Source organism: Martes martes (genome assembly GCF_963455335.1).
Source record: "Martes martes genome assembly, chromosome: 8".
Classification (NCBI taxonomy): domain Eukaryota; kingdom Metazoa; phylum Chordata; class Mammalia; order Carnivora; family Mustelidae; genus Martes; species Martes martes.
This window is the reverse complement of record NC_137895.1, coordinates 90916813-90936471: the sequence shown is the minus strand read 5'-3', so window position 1 is coordinate 90936471 and position 19659 is coordinate 90916813. Positions and strand designations below refer to the sequence as shown.

Sequence of the window (19659 nt, the reverse complement as noted above, 5' to 3'; positions counted from 1 at the left end):
TAAATTCAACTTAGTTAACATATACTGTATTATTTATTTCAGGGTAGAATTCAGTGCTTCATCAGTTGCAAATAACACCGAGTGCTCATTACATCAAGTGCCCTCCTTAATGCCCATCAACCCAGTTACTCCATCCCCCCCACCGACCTCCCATCCAGCAGCCCTCACTTTGTTCTCTACAGTTAAGAGTCTCTTATGGTTTGTCTCCCTCTCTGTTTTTAACCTATTTTATTTTTTCTTCCCTTCCCCTATATTCATTTTTGTTTCTTAAATTCCACATATGAATGAGTGAAATCATATGATCAGTCAGAGTTCAGTGGTTTTTAAACCATATACATAGTTGTGCATTCATCAACATAATAAACTTCAAGATGAAAAAGAATAAAACTATATAAGATAACTATAGTGAAAATATAGTTAAAGCATCATTAAAAGAATTAAAATGTTAAAACAGGAAATATTCACTTAATGCAAAAGGAAGCATTGGAAGAGGGATGGAATAGGAAAGAGTACATTATACATATAAAGAGCAAAAAGGAAAGTGGTAGAGGTATATCCAACTATATCAATAATAACATTATATGTGAATGGATCCAACCATCCAATTAAAAAGGCAGAGGATTTCAGTCTGGAGTAATGGAAAAAAAAAAAAAAAAGAACCACTATATACTGTATACAGAAGATACATAATAGATTCAAAAACATAAATAAGTTGAAAGTGAAAGAGTGAAAAAGATAAATTTAAAACATATATGAACCTAACAACAGAGCTCCAAAATACATAAAGCAAAAACTGAAAAATGAAGAGAGGAATAGACAGTTCGACAATAATAATTGGAAACTTCAATACTCTATTTTCACAAATGGATAGAGCAACCAGGTTAAAGATAAACAAGGATAAAAAAAACCTTATAAAGCAATCATACTTAGTACTCAAATCTAGAACACTCAAACCCAAAACATCAGAATAAGAATTCTTCTCAACCTTTGGTATTAGTAATTTCCTTTACAGAAAAATTATTTCCATATATTTAGTTTTTGCTGCTATACACTCTTCCACATTTTTTGGGTTTAATTTGTACTTTTTCTTATTTCTTGAAGTGGATATTTAGATCACTGATTTTAGTGTTTCTTCTTAAATACTTAAACTATATATTTCTTGCCAAGCACATGTTTATCTGTATCATACAGGCTTTGGGATGTAATATTTTCATATAATAGAATACAAAATATTTTCTAATTTCCATTTTGAGATCCTTTTTTACAGAAAGCCTTTTCAGGTGTATGCTATTTAGTTTCTGAATATATTTGAGATTTTCAGTGTATCTTCATATTGATAGCTTACTCATAACTTCAATTTTATAAACACTTTTTCTTGTAAAATTAGTGTGCAGTTTTCAGGTTTTTTTGTACAATATTTCATTCTGATGATTAGGTCTAGTTTGGTGCATGAGTTGTTTAGACTTCTGTATCATACTGATGCTTAGGTCAGTTTGCTCTATGCAATGCTGAGATAAAATGTTAAAATCACACACTATGATTATGGATTTTTCCATTTTTCCTTTTTGACCCATATGACTTTTATATTCTCAGGTTATATGATAAAGTGTACAAAATTTAGAAATATTATATCTTCTTAATGAATAGAAACATTTTTTTAATCAACTGTTTTTAGCGCGCCTTGCTAATTCTATTTTCAAATGAATTAGAAACATAAATCCTAGGAGTGGGAAATATAATATATTTCAGATGAAGAGGATTTCTTTCCTTTTGAGGTAATAATTTGAGATACATTTATCCCCAATTATATAATTTGCCACTATATCTCTGCTCCAGTGTTTAAATCCTATTGCACTTATGCTTTAGATGTATAGCATCATTTTCTCCAGCTATTAATCAGGAATCCTGCACTGTTTATAATAATGAATAGTTTTCCATAAAAATAATTGTATTTCTCTCTTTTCTTATTTTTTTTGGTATGATCTTATGACTTTTTTATGTGCCTAAATTGTCAGTTCTTTTTATGAAGAATTACCTAATGGATTTCAATGGGTTTGATGAATCTTAGGGTACCAGATAAAACTAAGAATTTTACTCTTTGAACAAATCTTTATATTATACTCTTCCTTCCTTTCTTTCTTCCTTTCTTCCTTCCTTCCTTCCTTTTTCTTTCTTTTTAGTTTTTATTTAAATTCCAATTAGTTAACATACAGTGTAATATTAGTTTCAGGTGTACAATTTAGTGATTTAACATTTTATATTCTTAATACTGCCAGTATGGTCTTGTATTAAATTCTACTTTAATTTGCATAGCACAATGGGTGTTTTCCTTTATATTAAAAAAGAATATCAGATTAATTTACAAACCAGAGAACAGGAATTTATCTGTAACCAGTTCCTCACTCATTAGCAATCAAAAGTTCTAGAACACCTACCTGTTTAAAAACAGGCAAAAGTAAACCATTCGTAAAAAATATAACCAGTCAATTCATATCTTCCAATCTGAAACTTTTTGATTAATAAAGTTTCCAAATAGTCTTTATGAACAGATTAGTTGGTTATTCCCCTCTTTTTTAGTGTTCATACCATAAACTGGCTACTTTAAACCACTAAATAGAAGGTCAGTGTATATAACAAATATGTGCTATTATCTATTTTGGTTTATAAAGTATAAAATTAGAAATGTTAATATTTTGTTAAAGAGGGACAATCAAATGTCAGCTTTAAATAATCTTAATTTTCAGACTATAATATTGAATTTTATTTTAATTTTGAAACAGTTCCAATATCTAAATTCCTAGGATAAAACAGATTTTTTTTTATATACATGAGACAAGATACAACTTAAGGGTTAGTAAATGTACTCAATTTAAAAACAGTAAAAATTTCCAGTAGTATTTTTATATGGTTGTTGGAATGACTCAGCCAAACAGCACTTGAGAGTCTATCCAAATTTAGGGAGGGTGGCTTACACTTAAGGCACATACTTAAGCCAAATGATGGAAAAATCACATGGATGGCCTTACTTCAAAATCAGTAGCCCTAGGAAATATACTACTGTGGCTTGATTTTGAATTGCTCATATACAGTTTTGGGATTCGGGAGTAAAGTATTTTTCCAACAGTTGAGGTGAGATTTGAGATTTATAGGAATTGGTAGGGTGAACAAAATTTTCTATTAAATGACAAACAATTGGATTCCTGATTTGTTATAAAACATTGATGTGGTTTTAACTTGACTTAGTGTGAGATCTAGGTGGACAGAATAGACAGGCTTCCCCAAATTTTCATTCTTTCAAAATCTGTTTTGAAATATAGTCATGGACAAAAGAGAAGATTGTAGAGGGATGGACTAATTCAATTCTTCAGGTTGGCCAAGATTAAAAATTACTTTCTGGAGACATCTTGGTAGATGAAGACAATGTATCTGTTTAGCAACTTGTCTCTCAGTATTTCTTCCCAAATGATACAAAACTGTAAAAATGGAAAAGTAAGTTCTACACCAGAGATGAGCAAACTTTTTCTGTAAAAGGCTATATAGTAAATGCTTTTGGCTTTTTGGGCCATGAGATCTCTGTTAAGTTACTCAACTCTGACATTAAAAGCAGCCATAGGCAATACGGAGATGAGTGGGAATGGGCATGTTTCAATAAAACTTTATTTATTTGAACCAATGGTAGATAGATTTTACCCTCAGACCTTAATTTTCTGACTCTTGTTCTATAATGTAGTCCTTACTCCTAAGGTTCCGAAGGGCTTTCCTGCTATTTAGCTAGAAGGCTGTGGTTTGAAGAGATGTTAACAAGGTCTCTTCTCTTTCTCTGGACCCAAACTGCAAGGCTGAAGACTGGTTGGCCTCTACTATCTCTGTTGAACTCTCAGCTTTATCACTGGTAAACCTGTAAGTGTTCAGTCAATTCCTCAGCCAAGACATAAATGAATAACATCTGCCCAGATCCCAGCTCAATACAGCACTGACCTGAGCTTACTGACCAGTGCAGCTGACTTGATTTTTGCCAACTCAAGTTGGAGAGACAATCATTTTGAGCTTAGTCTCTGTCTCATACTGTGGACTGAGCGAGTGCTAATTGTGGACATATTTTTTTGACTTTTTCTTTTATAGAAAGACCGGGTTTTGAGCTTCTCATTGTCAAATTTCTTCTTAAAATTGATTCAGTTTTATGATGATTTAAAGCAGAAAACATGGGCTCAAATTAATTATGCTGACACAGCTGGAAGCAAAAGTCCTCTTATTTTTAATCTTGTTTCATTCTTTGTGCTTGTGCATGCATGTATGAATGTTTGCATGTTATTGTCAAGCAGTTGTGGTCTAAATTTTTCTGTTTCTTGAAGAAAATGTAAATATTCTGGTTTCCTCATATCTTTTGTGTATCATATTTATTTCCACATTCCTGGTATTTATTTTCTTACTTTGATTATATTTCAATTTTACTTAATATGCCCATTTTGAGGGAGGAGTCAAGATGATGGAGAAGTAGCAGGCTGAGATGACATCAGGTAGCAGGAGATCAGCTAGATAGCTTAGCTAAATATTGCAAACACCTACAAATCCAATGGGAAATCGAAGAAAAGAGCAACAATTCTAGAAACAGAAAATTGACCACTTTCTGAAAGGTAGGACCTGCGGAGAAGTGAGTCTGAAGTGAGGGGAACATAGACCGTGGTGGGAGGGGCCGGCTCCCGGCAAGCGGTGGAGCAACGGAGCACAAAATCAGGACTTTTAAAGTCTGCTCCACTGAGGGACATCGCTCCAGAGGCTAAACTGGGGTGAAGCCCACGCGGGGTCAGCGTAACCCCAGGTCCTGCAGGATCACAGAAGGACCGGGGGCGTCTGAGAGTCCTGAGCTCACAGGTATTAGAGTAGGGAAGCCAGCTACAGGAGTGACAAAGCTGAGGAGTGAGCTCTCAGCTCAGGTTACCTTGAACCGGTCGCAGGCTGGGTGAGCTCCGAGCGTGGCCGAGGCCACGGAGACGAAAGCGACCAAGCACTTTTCTCCAAGCATGAGCGACTGGGTGCTTTTCTCCAAGCACGAGCGACTGAGCGCTTTTCTCCAAATGCGACCAGAGGCCAGGGAGATGGGAGCAATTGGGTGCTTTTCTCTCAGGGCTCACTGAGGAGTGGGACCCGAGCTCTCGGCTCCTCTGGGCCGGAGATCGGGAGGCTGCCATTATCATTCCCACCTTCAGGAACTCTACAGAAAGCGTACAGGGAACAAAAGCTCTGGAACGGATTACTTAGCCTGGCTCCTGGTAAGGGTGGGGCAATTCCGCCTAGGGCAAAGACACTTGAGAATCACTACAACAGGCCCCCCCCAGAAGATAAACAAGAAACCCAGCCAAAACCAACTTCACTTACCAAGGATAACAGCTGAATTCCAGAGGAGGAGAAAGCAAAGCAAGGAATTCATGGCTTTCTCCCCAAGATTCTTTAGTCTTGCAGTTAATATTTTTTTTCTTTTTTCTTCTGCTAAATTATTTTTTAACTTTTACACTTTCCTCTTTTAACTTTTTTTAAACTAGTTTATCTTAACAATATCTTACAAAAAATAATCTTTTTTTGAACCTTCATTATTATAGTCATATTTTATCCTCCATTGTATCTAACTATATTTTTTGTATAACATATATTTTATTTTTTTAATATTTTTCCTTATTTGTTTTTTTTTATTTTCTTTTTTTTTTTCCTGTTTATCCCCTTTCTCCCTCCCATGATTTGGGGTCTCTTCTGATTTGGTTAAAGCACATTTCCCTGGGGTCTTTGCCACCCTTTTAACATTTTATTTGCTCCTTTATATATTCTTATCTGGACAAAATGACAAGGCAGAAAAACTCACCACAAAAAGAAGAACAAGAAGCAGTACTGAAGGCTAGGGACCTAATCAACACGGGCACTGGTAATATGACAGATCTAGAGTTCAGAATGATGATTCTCAAGGTTCTAGCTGGACTCGAAAAAGGCATGGAAGATATTAGAGAAACACTCTCCGGAGATACAAAAGCCCTTTCTGGAGAAATAAAGGAACTAAAATCTAACCAAATTGAAATAAAAAAAGCTATTAATGAGGTGCAATAAAAAATGGAAGCTCTTACTGCTCGGATAAATGAGGCAGAAGAAAGAATTAGTGACATAGAAGACCAAATGACAGAGAATAAAGAAGCTGAGCAAAAGAAAGACAAATAAATACTGGACCACGAGGAGAGAATTCGAGAGATAAGTGACACCATAAGACAACACATTAGTATAATTGGGATTCCAGAAGAAGAAGAAAGAGAGAGGGGAGCAGAAGGTATATTGGAGACAATTATTGGAGAGAATTTCCTTAATGTGGCAAAGGGAACAAACATCAAAATCCATGAGGTGCAGAGAACCCCCCTCAAAATCAACAAGAATAGGTCCACACCCCGTCACCTAATAGTAAAATTTACAAGTCTTAGCGACAAAGAGAAAATCCTGAAAGCAGCCCGGGAAAAGAAGTCTGTAACATACAATGGTAAAAATATTAGATTGGCAGCGGACTTATCCACAGAGACCTGGCAGGCCAGAAAGAACTGGCATGAGATATTCAGAACACTAAACAAGAAAAACATGCAGCCAAGAATACTATCCAGCTAGGCTATCATTGAAAATAGAAGGAGAGATAAAAAGCTTCCAGGACAAACAAAAACTGAAAGAATTTGTAAACACCAAACCAGCTCTACAGGAAATATTGAAAGGGGTCCTCTAAGCAAAGAGAGACTCTAAAAGTAGTAGATCAGAAAGGAACAGAGACAATATACAGTAACAGTCACCTTACAGGCAATACAATGGCATTAAATTCATATTTCTCAATAGTTACCCTCAATGTAAATGGGCTAAATGCCGCAATCAGAAGACACAGGGTATCAGATTGGATAAAAAAAACAAAACCCATCAATATGCTGCCTACAGGAAACTCACTATAGACCCGAAGACACCCCCAGGTTTAAAGTGAGGGGATGGAAAACAATGTACCATGCTAATGGACATCAGAAGAAAGCTGGGATGGCAATCCTTATATCAGATCAATTAGATTTTAAGCCAAATACTATAATAAGAGATGAGGAAGGACACTATATCATTCTCAAGGGTCTGTCCAACAAGAAGACCTAACAATTTTAAATATCTAAGTCCCTAACATGGGAGCAGCCAACTATATAAACCAATTAATAACAAAATCAAAGAAACCATCAACAATAATACAATAATAGTAGGGTACTTTAACACTCCCCTCACTGAAATGGACAGATCATTGAAGCAAAAGATCAAAAAGGAAATAAAGGCCTTGAATGACACACTGGACTAGACGGACATCACAGATATATTCAGAACATTTCATCCCAACACAACAGAATACACATTCTTCTCTAGTGCACATGGAACATTCTCCAGAATAGACCACATCCTGGGTCATAAATCAGGTCTCAACTGGTATCAAAAGATTGGAATCAAGGAGAGACAAGATGGCGGGGAAGTAGGAGGAGGTGCTGTTTCAACCTGTACCCTAAAGTGAGCTGATTACCTACTAAAGAACTCCGATCACCCATGAAATCAGCATGAGATCAGAATTATACACGTCTGAATCTCTACAGGGGCAGAAGACGCCAGTGGGCAGGTAAAGCGGAGTGGGAAAATCGGATTGATATTGGAAGATAAACAAAAGGGGGAGGGAGCCACCAGAGGTGACTGATTGGAAAGGAATACCCCAATGCGAGAGTGCCCTGCATCTGGGGACCAGCATTAACTTGGAGTCTGGTTGAGAGCACTCAAAAAGAGCAAAGGATCACAGGGGGAAATTGTGGGAATTGGGGTGACTAGGGACAGGGGCTTAAGTCCCCGGACCCAGGACAGACTCCCCTGGCGCTGAGCCAGAGAGAGTGTGGCAGAGAACCAGGTCTTGGTCCCTGAGCTGCCAGCGCGCCGGAGAATGCCTGGAATCCGGACCCATGAGGGGCTGGGAGCCACGCCAGATGGCAGAACGTGCACCTTGCTATCAGCCTGAGACGCCCGCGCCCCACACCCTCCCCTGAGAGAGGTGCGTGAAGGGCCAGCCTGGTGCTCTAGGACCCGCGCGGCGCTAGAGCCGGAGACGCCCATGCCCCACAAACTCCCCCAGGAGAGGTGCACACAAGCCCGGCGCTCTTAGACCCGGAAAGACCAGGCACTCCCAGTCCCGGCCAGTGGGAAAATCTCAGTGTGCGATCGCTGCTTGGAACCTCTCTGGCAGTCTGGAGCTGCCCAGACAGCCACCGCTGCCATGGTTTTGCATACAAGCAGGAGATCCTGCATCCCCAGGGAACCACAACTAGGAACCTGCTCTGCCAGCAGCCAAGGGGGAATTTATGGGCTCTGCAGCACCCACAGGGGAACAGACTGAGGCTTCTCTCTGAGAGGGAGGTCAGGGTGCAGTTTGTTTTCCTCTAAACCTCCCAAAACCATCAAAAACTGTCAAGGCGAGAGAAAAGAAGTGAACAAAAATAAAAACCTCCAGAGAACAAAAGCCTGAAAAAACCAGTTTCCTCAGAGCCCACCCCCTTGAGGGGGGTGGAAGGACTTAACTCAGGGAACATCATTGACTGAAAACCCACGTGGCAGGCCCCTCCCGCAGAAAACCAACCAGGAAAAAAAAAAAAAAAAGACTACAAGAGAACAACCACCACTACTTCATAGATACAACTTTTATTTTTAACTTGTTCCCACTATTCTGGTTCATTTTTTTCTTTTTTTATATAGATAATTTTTTAACCTATTTACCATCACAGTGAGATGTCCAGTACATCAAATTCCATGATAAACTTCTAACCTGAACTTTTTGATACATACACCTGTGTTTTTCTTTTGCTTTTCTATTTTTTTTAAATTAAAAAAAAATTTAGTTTAGTTTAGTCCAGTTTATTCCTTTTTTATTTTTATTTTCTAATATTCACGTAGAGTTAAACTTCAAGGTAACCCCCTTTCTCCAATCAATGCTACCCCTATAGGTAAACCAATTTTTAATCCCCCTTTATCTTAGGAAAGTTGACTCCTTTAACAAAGATATCAAGATACATCCAGGAAGAATCAAAATAAACTTCCTTGCCCACACTGAGAATCTATAACCACGCTCCCATCTTTTTCTTCTGCCAGTGTTTCTGTGTATTTATGTTTGTCCTGATAGTATATAAATCTTGTACTTGGGGTTCTTTTTGACGCGGTTCTTACTTTTTTTGCATATATATATATATATATATATATATATATATATTTTCTCTTGTCATATACTTTTATCAGTCTTTTTGTTTCTCTGTTTTTGTTTGTATACTTCATAAATCTTACCTCGGGGCCCAATTGGGCTGAACCTTCTCTTTTATCTTTCCTTTTTTTCCTGTTTCTCTCTCTCTCTCTTTTTTCTTTTTCTTTTCTTTTTTCTCTCATTTGGGTGGGAACTCCTGATTGCTCAGAAGCATTCCAGGGTGCACCTTGACTGCACCACAGTCGATACATCCAGCTACATCTGTCCAGTCATCTCTCACCAAAATGACTAGGAGGAGGAATCCCCAACAGAAGAAAAATACAGAGGATGGGCCTTCTGCAACAGAGCTAACAGCTATCAACATAGACAATATGTCGGAAAGAGAATTCAGGCTACCAATTATCCAGGCAATAGCTAGGTTGGAGAAAGCCATGGATGACTAAACAGAATTGACTAAGGCAGAATTGATGTTCACAATGTAAGGGCAGAGCTGAAAGCCACCAGGGATGAGGTTCACAATGCTCTCAATGAGTTCCAATCTAATCTAAATTCTCTAAAAGCTAGGGTAACTGAGACAGAAGATATAATTAGTGATCTGGAGGACAAACAGATAGAGAGAAAGGATGAGGAAGAAGCCTGGAACAAACAGCTTAGAAGCCACGAAAACAGAATCAGGGAAATAAATGATGCCATGAAATGTTCCAACGTCAGAATTATTGGAATCCCTGAAGGGGAGGAGAAAGAAAGAAGTCTAGAAGAAATAGTGGAACAAGTTCTTCATGAAAATTTTCCCAATCTTGCGAATGGAGCCAGTGTTCATGTACTAGAGGCAGAACGGTCTCCCCCCAAGATTATAGATTACAAAAAAAAAAAAATCCAGGCTCCTGATAGTAAAATTGAGAAATCATAATTGTAGATACAATCTCTTGAAAGCCGCTAGGACAAAGAAGCTCCTTACATACAGAGGAAAGCCCATCAGAATAACATTATACCTGTCCACAGAGACCTGGCAAGCCAGAAAGGGTTGCCAAGATATATTCAGGGTACTTAATGAGAAGAACATGCAGCCAAGAATACTTTATCCAGCAAGACTGACATTCAAAATGGATGGAGAGATAAAGAGTTTCCAAGACCGGCAAGGCTTAAAAGAGTATGAGTCCACTCAGCTGACACTGCAGGAAATATTAAGGGGGGTTCTATAAAAGAGGAAAAACCCTAAGAAGAGCATTGAACAGAAATATAGAGACAATTGACAGAAAGAAAGACGTCAAAGATAACACAATGTCAATAAAAACGTATCTCTCAATAATCACTCTCAATGGGAATGGCCTAAATGCGCCCATAAAATGACACAGGGTTGCAGATTGGATAAAACGACAGGACCCATCCATATGTTGTCTACAAGAGACCTATTTTGAAACTAAAGATACACCCAGACTGAAAGTGAAGGGATGGAGAAGCATCTTTCATGCCAATGGGCCTCAAAAGAAGGCCAGGGTAGCGATTCTCATATCAGATAAATTAGATTTTAGACTAAAGACGGTAGTCAGAGATACAGAAGGACACTACATAATTCTTAAAGGGACTATCCACCAAGATAATCTAACAATTGTAAATATCTACGCCCCCAATATGGGATCAGCCAATTACATAAGAAAACTATTAATCAAGATAAAGAGTCATATTGATATGAATACATTAATAGTAGGAGATCTTAGCATGCCTCTCTCAGAAATAGATCATTGAAGCAGAAAATCAATAAAGAAATAAGAGCATTGAATGACACATTGGACCAGATGGACCTCATAGATAGATACAGAACATTCCACCCTAAAACAACAGAATACTCATTCTTCTCAAGTGCACATGGAACTTTCTCCAGAATAGAACACATACTGGGTCACAAATCAGGTATCAACTGAAACCAAAAGACTGAGATTATTCCCTGCATATTCTCAGATCACAATGCTTTGAAACTGGAGCTCAATCACAAGGAAAACTTCAGAAGGAACTCAAACACCTGGAAGCTAAAGACCACCGTGCTTAAGAATGCTTGGATCAACCAGGAGATCAAAGAAGAACTTAAACAATTTATGGAAACCAATGAGAATGAAGACACTTCACTCCAAAACCTATGGGATACATCAAAAGCGGTCCTGAGGGGGAAATACATAGCCATCCAAGCCTCCCTCAAAAAAATTGAAAAATCCAGAATACACCAGCTGTCTCTACACCTTAAAGAACTGGAGAATCAACAACAAATCAAACCAACTCCACACTTAAGAAGGGAAATAATCAAGATTAGAGCAGAGATCAATGAGGTAGAAACCAGAGATACAATAGAACATATCAATGAAACTAGAAGCTGGTTTTTTGAAAGAATCAATAAGATCGACAAACCATTGGCCACACTAATCCAAAAGAAAAGAGAGAAAGCCCAAATTAATAAAATTATGAATGAAAAGGGAGAGATCACAACTAACACCAAGGAAGTAGAAACAATCATCAGAAGTTATTAGCAACAGTTATATGCCAATAAGCTAAGCAACCTAGATGAAATGGATGCATTCCTGGAAAACTATAAACTCCCAAAATTGAACCAGGAAGAAATTGACAACCGGAATAGACCGATATCTAGTAACGAGATTGAAACAGTGATGAAAAGCCTCCAAAAAACAAGAGCCCAGGACCTGACGGATTCCCTGGGGAATTCTATCAAACTTTCAAAGAAGAAATAACACCTATTCTCTTGAAGCTGTTTCAAAAAATTGAAGCAGAAGGAAAACCTCCAGACTCTTTTTATGAAGCCAGCATTACCCTGATCCCCAAACCAGGCAAAGACCCTACCAAAAAGGAGAATTTCAGACCAATATCACTGATGAATATGGATGCTAAAATTCTCAACAAGATCCTAGCAAACAGGATCCAACAGCATGTTAAAAAGTTTATCCACCATGACCAGGTGGGATTCATCCCTGGGTTACAAGGATGGTTCAACATTCGCAAATCAATCAATATGATAGAACAAATCAATAAGAGAAGGGAGAAAAACCACATGATCCTCTCAATTGATGCAGAAAAATCATTTGACAAAATCCAGCATCCATTCCTGATTAAAACCCTTCAAAGTATAGGGATAGAGGAAACATTCCTGAACTTCATCAAATCTACCTATGAACGACCCACAGCAAATATCATCCTCAATGGGAAAAAGCTTGCAGCCTTCCCGTTGATATTAGGAACACGACAAGGATGCCCACTCTCACCACTCTTGTTCAACATAGTATTAGAAATCCTAGCAACAGCAATCAGACAACAAAGAGAAATAAAAGGTATCCAAATTGGCAAGGAAGAAGTCAAACTCTCTCTCTTCGCAGATGACATGATTCTTTATATGGGAAACCTGAAAGACTCCACCCCCAAACTTCTAGAACTCATACAGCATTTCAGTAATGTGGCAGGATACAAAGTCAGTGGCTTTCTTATACACTAACAATGAAAATACAGAAAGGCAAATTAGAGAATCGATTCCATTTACTATAGCACCAAGAACCATAAGATACCTGGGAATAAACCTAACCAAAGAGGTAAAGGATCTGTACTCGAGGAACTACAGAATACTCATGAAAGAAATTTAAGAAGACAGAAAAAGATGGAAGACCATTCCATGCTCTTGGATCAGAAGAATAAACATTGTTAAAATGTCTATACTGCCTAGAGCAATCTATACTTGTAAGGCCATTTCGATCAAAATTCCACTGGTATTTTTCAAAGAGCTGGAGCAAATAATCCTAAAATTTGTATGGAATCAGAAGAGACCCTGAATTGCTAAGGAAACGTTGAAAAAGTAAAACAAAACTGGGGGCATCACGTTACCTGATTTCAAGCTTTACTACAAAGCTGTGATCACCAAGACAGCATGGTACTGGCATAAAAACAGACACATGGACCAGTGGAACAGAGTAGAGAGCCCAGATATGGACCCTCAACTCTATGGTCAAATATTTTTTGACAAAACAGGAAAAAATATTCAGTGGAGAAAAGACAGTCTCTTCAATAAATGGTGCTGGGAAAACTGGACAGCTATATGTAGAAGAATGAAACTCGACCATTCTCTTACTCCGAACACAAAGATAAACTCGAAGTGGATAAAAGACCTCAATGTGAGACAGGAATCCACCAGAATCCTAGAGGAGAACATAGGCAGTATCCTCTTTGATATCAGCCACAGGAACTTCTTTCAAGATATGTCTCCAAAGGCAAAGGAAACAAAAGCAAAAATGAACTTTTGGGACTTCATCAAGATCAAAAGCTTCTGCACAGCAAAGGAAACAGTCAACAAAACAAAGAGGCAACCCACGGAATGGGAGAAGATATTTGCAAATGACAGTCCAGAAAAAAGGTTGATATCCAGGATCTGTAAAGAACTCCTCAAACTCAATACACACAAAACAGACAATCCTATTAAAAAATGGGCAGAAGATATGAACAGACACTTCTCCAATGAAGACATACAAATGACTATCAGACACATAAAAAAATGTTCATCATCACTAGCCATCAGGGAGATTCAAATTAAAGCCACATTGAGATACCACCTTACACCAGTTAGAATGGCCAAAATTAGCAAGACAGGAAACAACATGTGTTGGAGAGGATGTGCAGATAGGGGAACCCTCTTCCACTGTTGGTGGGAATGCAAACTGGTGCAGCCACTTTGGAGAACAGTGTGGAGATTCCTCAAGAAATTAAAAATAGAGCTTCCCTATGACCCTGCAATTGCACTCCTGGGTATTTACCCCAAAGATACAGATGTAGTGAAAAAAAGGGCCATACGTACCCCAATGTTTATAACAGCAATTGCCATGGTTGCCAAACTGTGGAAAGAACCAAGAAGCCCTTCAATGGACGAGTGGATAAGGAAGATGTGGTTCATATACCCTATGGAGTAAATTGCCTCCATCAGAAGGACGAATACCCAACTTTTGTAGCAACATGGACGGGACTGGAAGAGATGATGCTGAGTGAAATAAGCCAAGGAGAGAGAATCAAGTATCATATGGTCTCACTTATTTGTGGAGCATAACATATAACACGGAGGACAAGGGTAGATGGAGAGGAGAAGGGATTTGAGGGAAATTGGAAGGGGAGGTGAACCATGAGAGAGTATGGACTCTGAAAACAACCTGAGGGTTTTGAAGGGGCGGGGGTGGGAGGTTGGGTGAATCAGGTGGTGGGGATTAGGGAGGGCATGGATTGCATGGAGCACTGGGTGTGGTGAAAAAACAATGAATACTATTACGCTGAAAAGAAATAAAAAATTAAAAAAAATTGAGATCATTCCCTGCATATTTTCAGACCACAATGCTCTGAAGCTAGAACTCAATCACAAGAGGAAATTTGGAAAAAACACTAATACATGGAGACTAAACAGCATCCTTCTAAAAAATGTATGGGTCAACCAGAAAATTAAAGAAGAATTGAAAAAATTCATCGAAACAAATGATAATGAAAACACAATGGTTCAAAATCTGTGGGACACAACTAAGGCAGTCCTGAGAGGAAAATATATAGCTGTACAAGACTTTCTCAAGAAACAAGAAAGGTCTCAAGTATGCAACCTAACCCTACACCTAAAGAAGCTGGAGAAAGAACAGCAAAGAAAGCCTAAACCCAGCAGGAGAAGAGAAATCAAAAAGATCAGAGTAGAAATCAATGAAATAGTAACTAAAACAAAAATAGAACAATTCCATGAAACTAGGAACTGTTTCTTCAAAAGAATTAATAAGATTGACAAACCCCTGGCCAGACTTAGCAAAAAGAAAAGAGAAAGGACCCAAATAAATAAAATCATGAATGAAAGAGGAGAGATCACAACCAACACCAAAGAAATACAAAGAATTCTAAGAACATACTACGAGCAACTCTACACCAACAAATTCGACAATCTGGAAGAAATGGATACATTTCTAGAGACGTATAAACTACCACAACTGAACCAGGAAGAAATAGAAAACCTGAACAGACCCATAACCAGTAAGGAGATTGAAACAGTCATCAAAAATCTCCCAACAAACAAAAGCCCAGGGCCAGACGGCTTCCCAGGGGAATTCTACCAAACATTTAAAGAAGAATTAATTCCTATTCTCCTGAAACTGTTTAAAAAAATAGAAATGGAAGGAAAACTTCCAAACTCATTTTATGAGGCCAGCACCCCCTTGATCCCAAAACCAGACAAGGACCCCACCAAAAAAGAGAATTACAGACCAGTATCCTTGATGAACTCAGATGCGAAAATTCTCATCAAAATACTAGCCAATAGGATCCAACAGTACATTTAAAGGATTATTCACCATGACCAAGTGGCATTTATTCCAGGGCTGCAAGGTTAGTTCAACATCCGCAAATCCATCAATGTGATACAATACATTAATAAAAGAAAGAACAAGAACCATATGATACTCTCAATAGATGCTGAAAAAGCATTTGGCAAAGTGCAGCATCCCTTCCTGATTAAAACTCTTCAAAGTGTAGGGATAGAGGGCACATACCTCAATATTATCAAAGCCATCTATGAAAAACCCACCGCAAATATCATTCTCAATGGAGAAAAACTGAAAGCTTTTCTGCTAAGTTCAGGAACACAGAAGGGATATCCATTATCACTACTGCTATTCATCGTAGTACTAGAAGTCCTAGCCACAGCAATCAGACAACAAAAAGAAATTAAATGCATCCAAATTGGCAAAGAAGAAATCAAACTATCACTCTTTGCAGATGATATGATACTATATGTGGAAAACCCGAAAGATTCCACTCCAAAACTGTTAGATCTTGTACAGGAATTCAGTAAAGTGTCAGGATATAAAGTCAATGTACGGAAATCAGTTGCATTTCTTTACACCAACAACAGGACAGAAGAAAGAGAAATTAAGGAGTCAATCCCATTTTGCACCCAAAACCATAAGATACCTAGGAATAAACCTAACCAAAGAGGCAAAGAATCTATACTCAGGAAACTACAAAGTACTTATGAAAGAAATAGAGAAAGACACAAAGAAATGGAAAAATGTTCCATGCTCATGGATTGGAAGAACAAATATTGTGAAAATGTCTATTCTACCCAAAGCAATCTACACATTTAATGCAATCCCTACCAAAATCCCATCCATGTTTTTAAATAAATAGAACAAATAATCGTAAAATTTATATTGAACCAGAAAAGACCCTGAATAGCCAAAGGAATATTGAAAAAGAAAGCCAAAGTTGGTGGCATCACAATTCCGGACTTCAAGCTCTATTAAAAAGCTGTCATCATCAAGACAGAATGGTACTGGCACAAAAGCAGACACATAGATCAATGGAACAGAATAGAGAGCCCAGAAATAGACCCTCAACTCTATGGTCAACTAATCTTTGACAAAGCAGGAAAGAATATCCAATGGAAAAAAGACAGCCTCTTCAACAAATGGTGCTGGGAAAATTGGACAGCCACATGCAGAAAAATGAAATTGGACCACTTCCTTACACCACACATGAAAATAGACTCAAAATGGATGAAGGACATCAATGTGAGAAAGGAATTCATCAAAATCCTTGAGGAGAATGCAGGCAGCAACCTCTTTGACCTCAGCCATAGCAACATCTTCCTAGGAACATCACCAAAGGCAAGGGAAGCAAGGGCAAAAATGAACTATTGGGATTTCATCAAGACCAAAAGCTTTTGCACAGCAAAGGAAACAGTTAACAAAACCAAAAGACAACTGACAGTATGGGAGAAGATATTTGCAAACCACATATCAGACACAGGGCTAGTATCCGAAATCTATAAAGAGCTTAGCTAACTCAACCCCCAAAGAACAAATAATCCTATCAAGAAATGGGCAGAGGACATGAACAGACATTTCTGCAAAGAAGACATCCAGATGGCCAACAGACACATGAAAAAATGCTCCACATCACTCGGCATCAGGGAAATACAAATCAAAACCACAATGAGATACCACCTCACACCAGTCAGAATGGCTAAAACTAACAAGTCAGGAAATGATGCTGGTGAGGATGCAGCAAAAGGGGAACCCTCCTACACTGCTGGTGGGAATGCAAACTGGTGCAACCAGTCTGGAAAACAGTGTGGATGTTCCTCAAAAAACTGAAAATAGAGGTACCCTATGACCCAGCGATTACACTCCTGGGTATATATCCTAAAGATACAAACGTGGTGCTCCGAAGGGGCAAGTGCACTCGAATGTTTATAGCAGCAATGTCCACAATAGCCAAACTATGGAAAGAACCTAGATGTCCATCAACAGATGATTGGATAAAGAAGATGTGGTATATATATATACAATGGAATACTATACAGCCAACAAAAGAAATGAAATCTTGCCATTTGTGACGATGTGGATGGAATTAGAGAGTATTATGCTTAGCGAAGTAAGTCAGTCAGAGAAAGACAACTATCATATGATCTCCCTGATATGAGGAATTGGAGATCAAACATGGGGAGTTTGGGGGCTAGGAAAAGAAAAAATGAAAGAAGATGGGATCGGGATGGAGACAAACCATGAAAGATTCAATCTCAAAAAACAGACCGAGGGTTGCTGGGGGGAGTGTGGATGGGAGAGGGTGGTGGGGATATGGACATTGGGGAGGGTATGTGCTATGATGAGTGCTGTGAAATGTATAAACCTGGCGATTCACAGACCTTACCCCTGGGGATAAAAACACATTATATGTTTATTAAAAAATTTAAAAATAAAAAAAAATGACCATTTTGAGTTTATTTTAAAGCTTATCTTATTAATATCTTAAAACAAAGATGATATATTTATTCCTCTATTTCACATGTTTCCTTTGGCACATTTATATGTGCAAATTAAAAGAGTTTAGAAAAAGTATTGATCTAAAAATTTCATGTACCCACAGACATTATATTTAATATGTTATAAAATTTCTTTTTGAATAATAAAGATAAGCTTAGTGAGAGGTGAGAGAAGATTTTATTTTTTGGAAACAAATTCTCATGTTCTTTTAATGGAGGAAACAGTTTTTATTGAGATTAAAGAGAGAAAGAAATTATTTGTTTCAAGTAGGTTCACAAATCAATTAAGTGATTTTGAGGTTAGTTAGCATTAGTGAACTAGTTAGGACTTCCAGGAAAAAAAATGTTATGGAACAAGTCATTGCTCTCATTGATTTTTCAAATTTATGTGTTCTTACTTGTGTAACGTAAGTGCAATTTTTTTGATTGTGTCACTGAAAGCTTGTTTCACTTGCTTGTTTCTCAAAGTATAAATGAAAGGGTTCAACAAAGGGGCAACAGATGTGGTGAGCACCGATACTCCTTTATTGATGTCCACTTCTTCTTTGGCTGAAGGCTTGACGTAGATGAAAATACAGCTGCCATATGTGATGGTAACAACAATCATGTGAGAAGAACAGGTAGAGAAAGCTTTTTTCCTTTGAGAAGCAGAAGGGAATCTTAGAATTGTCCTGATGGTAAATATGTAGGAAAGAATGACACCTATCAGAGTAATAATGAATGTCAACACTGCGCAGATTACAACCATCTGTTCTATAAACCAAGTATCTGAGCATGAAATCTTAAAAAGAGGAGATGCGTCACAACCAAAATGATCAATAGCATTGGAGTCACAGAATTCCAGCTGGAGGCCCATACCAAGAGGTGTGATGATGAACATCAGTCCAGAGATCCAGCAGCAGAGGATGAGGATGATACAGACTTTGTTGTTCATGATGGTCACGTAATGAAGGGGTTTGCAGATGGCCACATAGCGGTCATAGGACATGGCTGCCAGGAGAAAAAATTCTGTGGCCCCGAAAAGCCCAATAAAAAATATTTGACTAGCACAAGCATTATAAGTAATGGTTTTGTCTCCAGTTGATATACTGTACAGGAATCTGGGAATACATACTGTGGTGAATGATATTTCTAAGATGGAGAAGTTTCGAAGAAAAAAATACATAGGTGTTTTAAGATGAGAGTCCATGAATGTCAGAATAATAATGGTCAGATTTCCAGTAATGCTCAGCACATAGGTGAGAAATAGGAAGATAAAAAGGAAGACTTGCAGCTGGGGGTCCTCTGTAAGTCCCAACAAGACGAATGTTGTTATTGCTGTGTGATTTCTCATTGCTACTTTTGATGTTTTAGGCAATCTACATGTAAAAAGTCAAAGAGAAAGTATCTAAACAGAAGAAAGGATACAATAAGGGAAATTTGAAGAAACAGAAAACAATAAAGCAAGAGAGAAGGTCAAAGGAATCAAGAGCTGATTCTTAGAAGGGATAAATAACAATTGATAAAACTGTTGTGGGACTGAGCTAGAAAAAAGGAAAGAAAAGATTTATCAGGAATAAGAGCAATA

General features: G+C 37.9%; 1 protein-coding gene across 1 annotated transcript; it reads right to left on the bottom strand.

The window, feature by feature from the left end:
- Nucleotides 1-18486: 18486 nt before the first annotated feature.
- Nucleotides 18487-19425, bottom strand: LOC308347470 (olfactory receptor 6C2-like; the record flags this gene model as incomplete). Its single annotated transcript, XM_080810945.1, has 1 exon — nt 18487-19425. One exon carries the CDS (start codon nt 19423-19425, stop codon nt 18487-18489), a length of 939 nt encoding a protein of 312 aa, XP_080667071.1.
- Nucleotides 19426-19659: the final 234 nt, after the last annotated feature.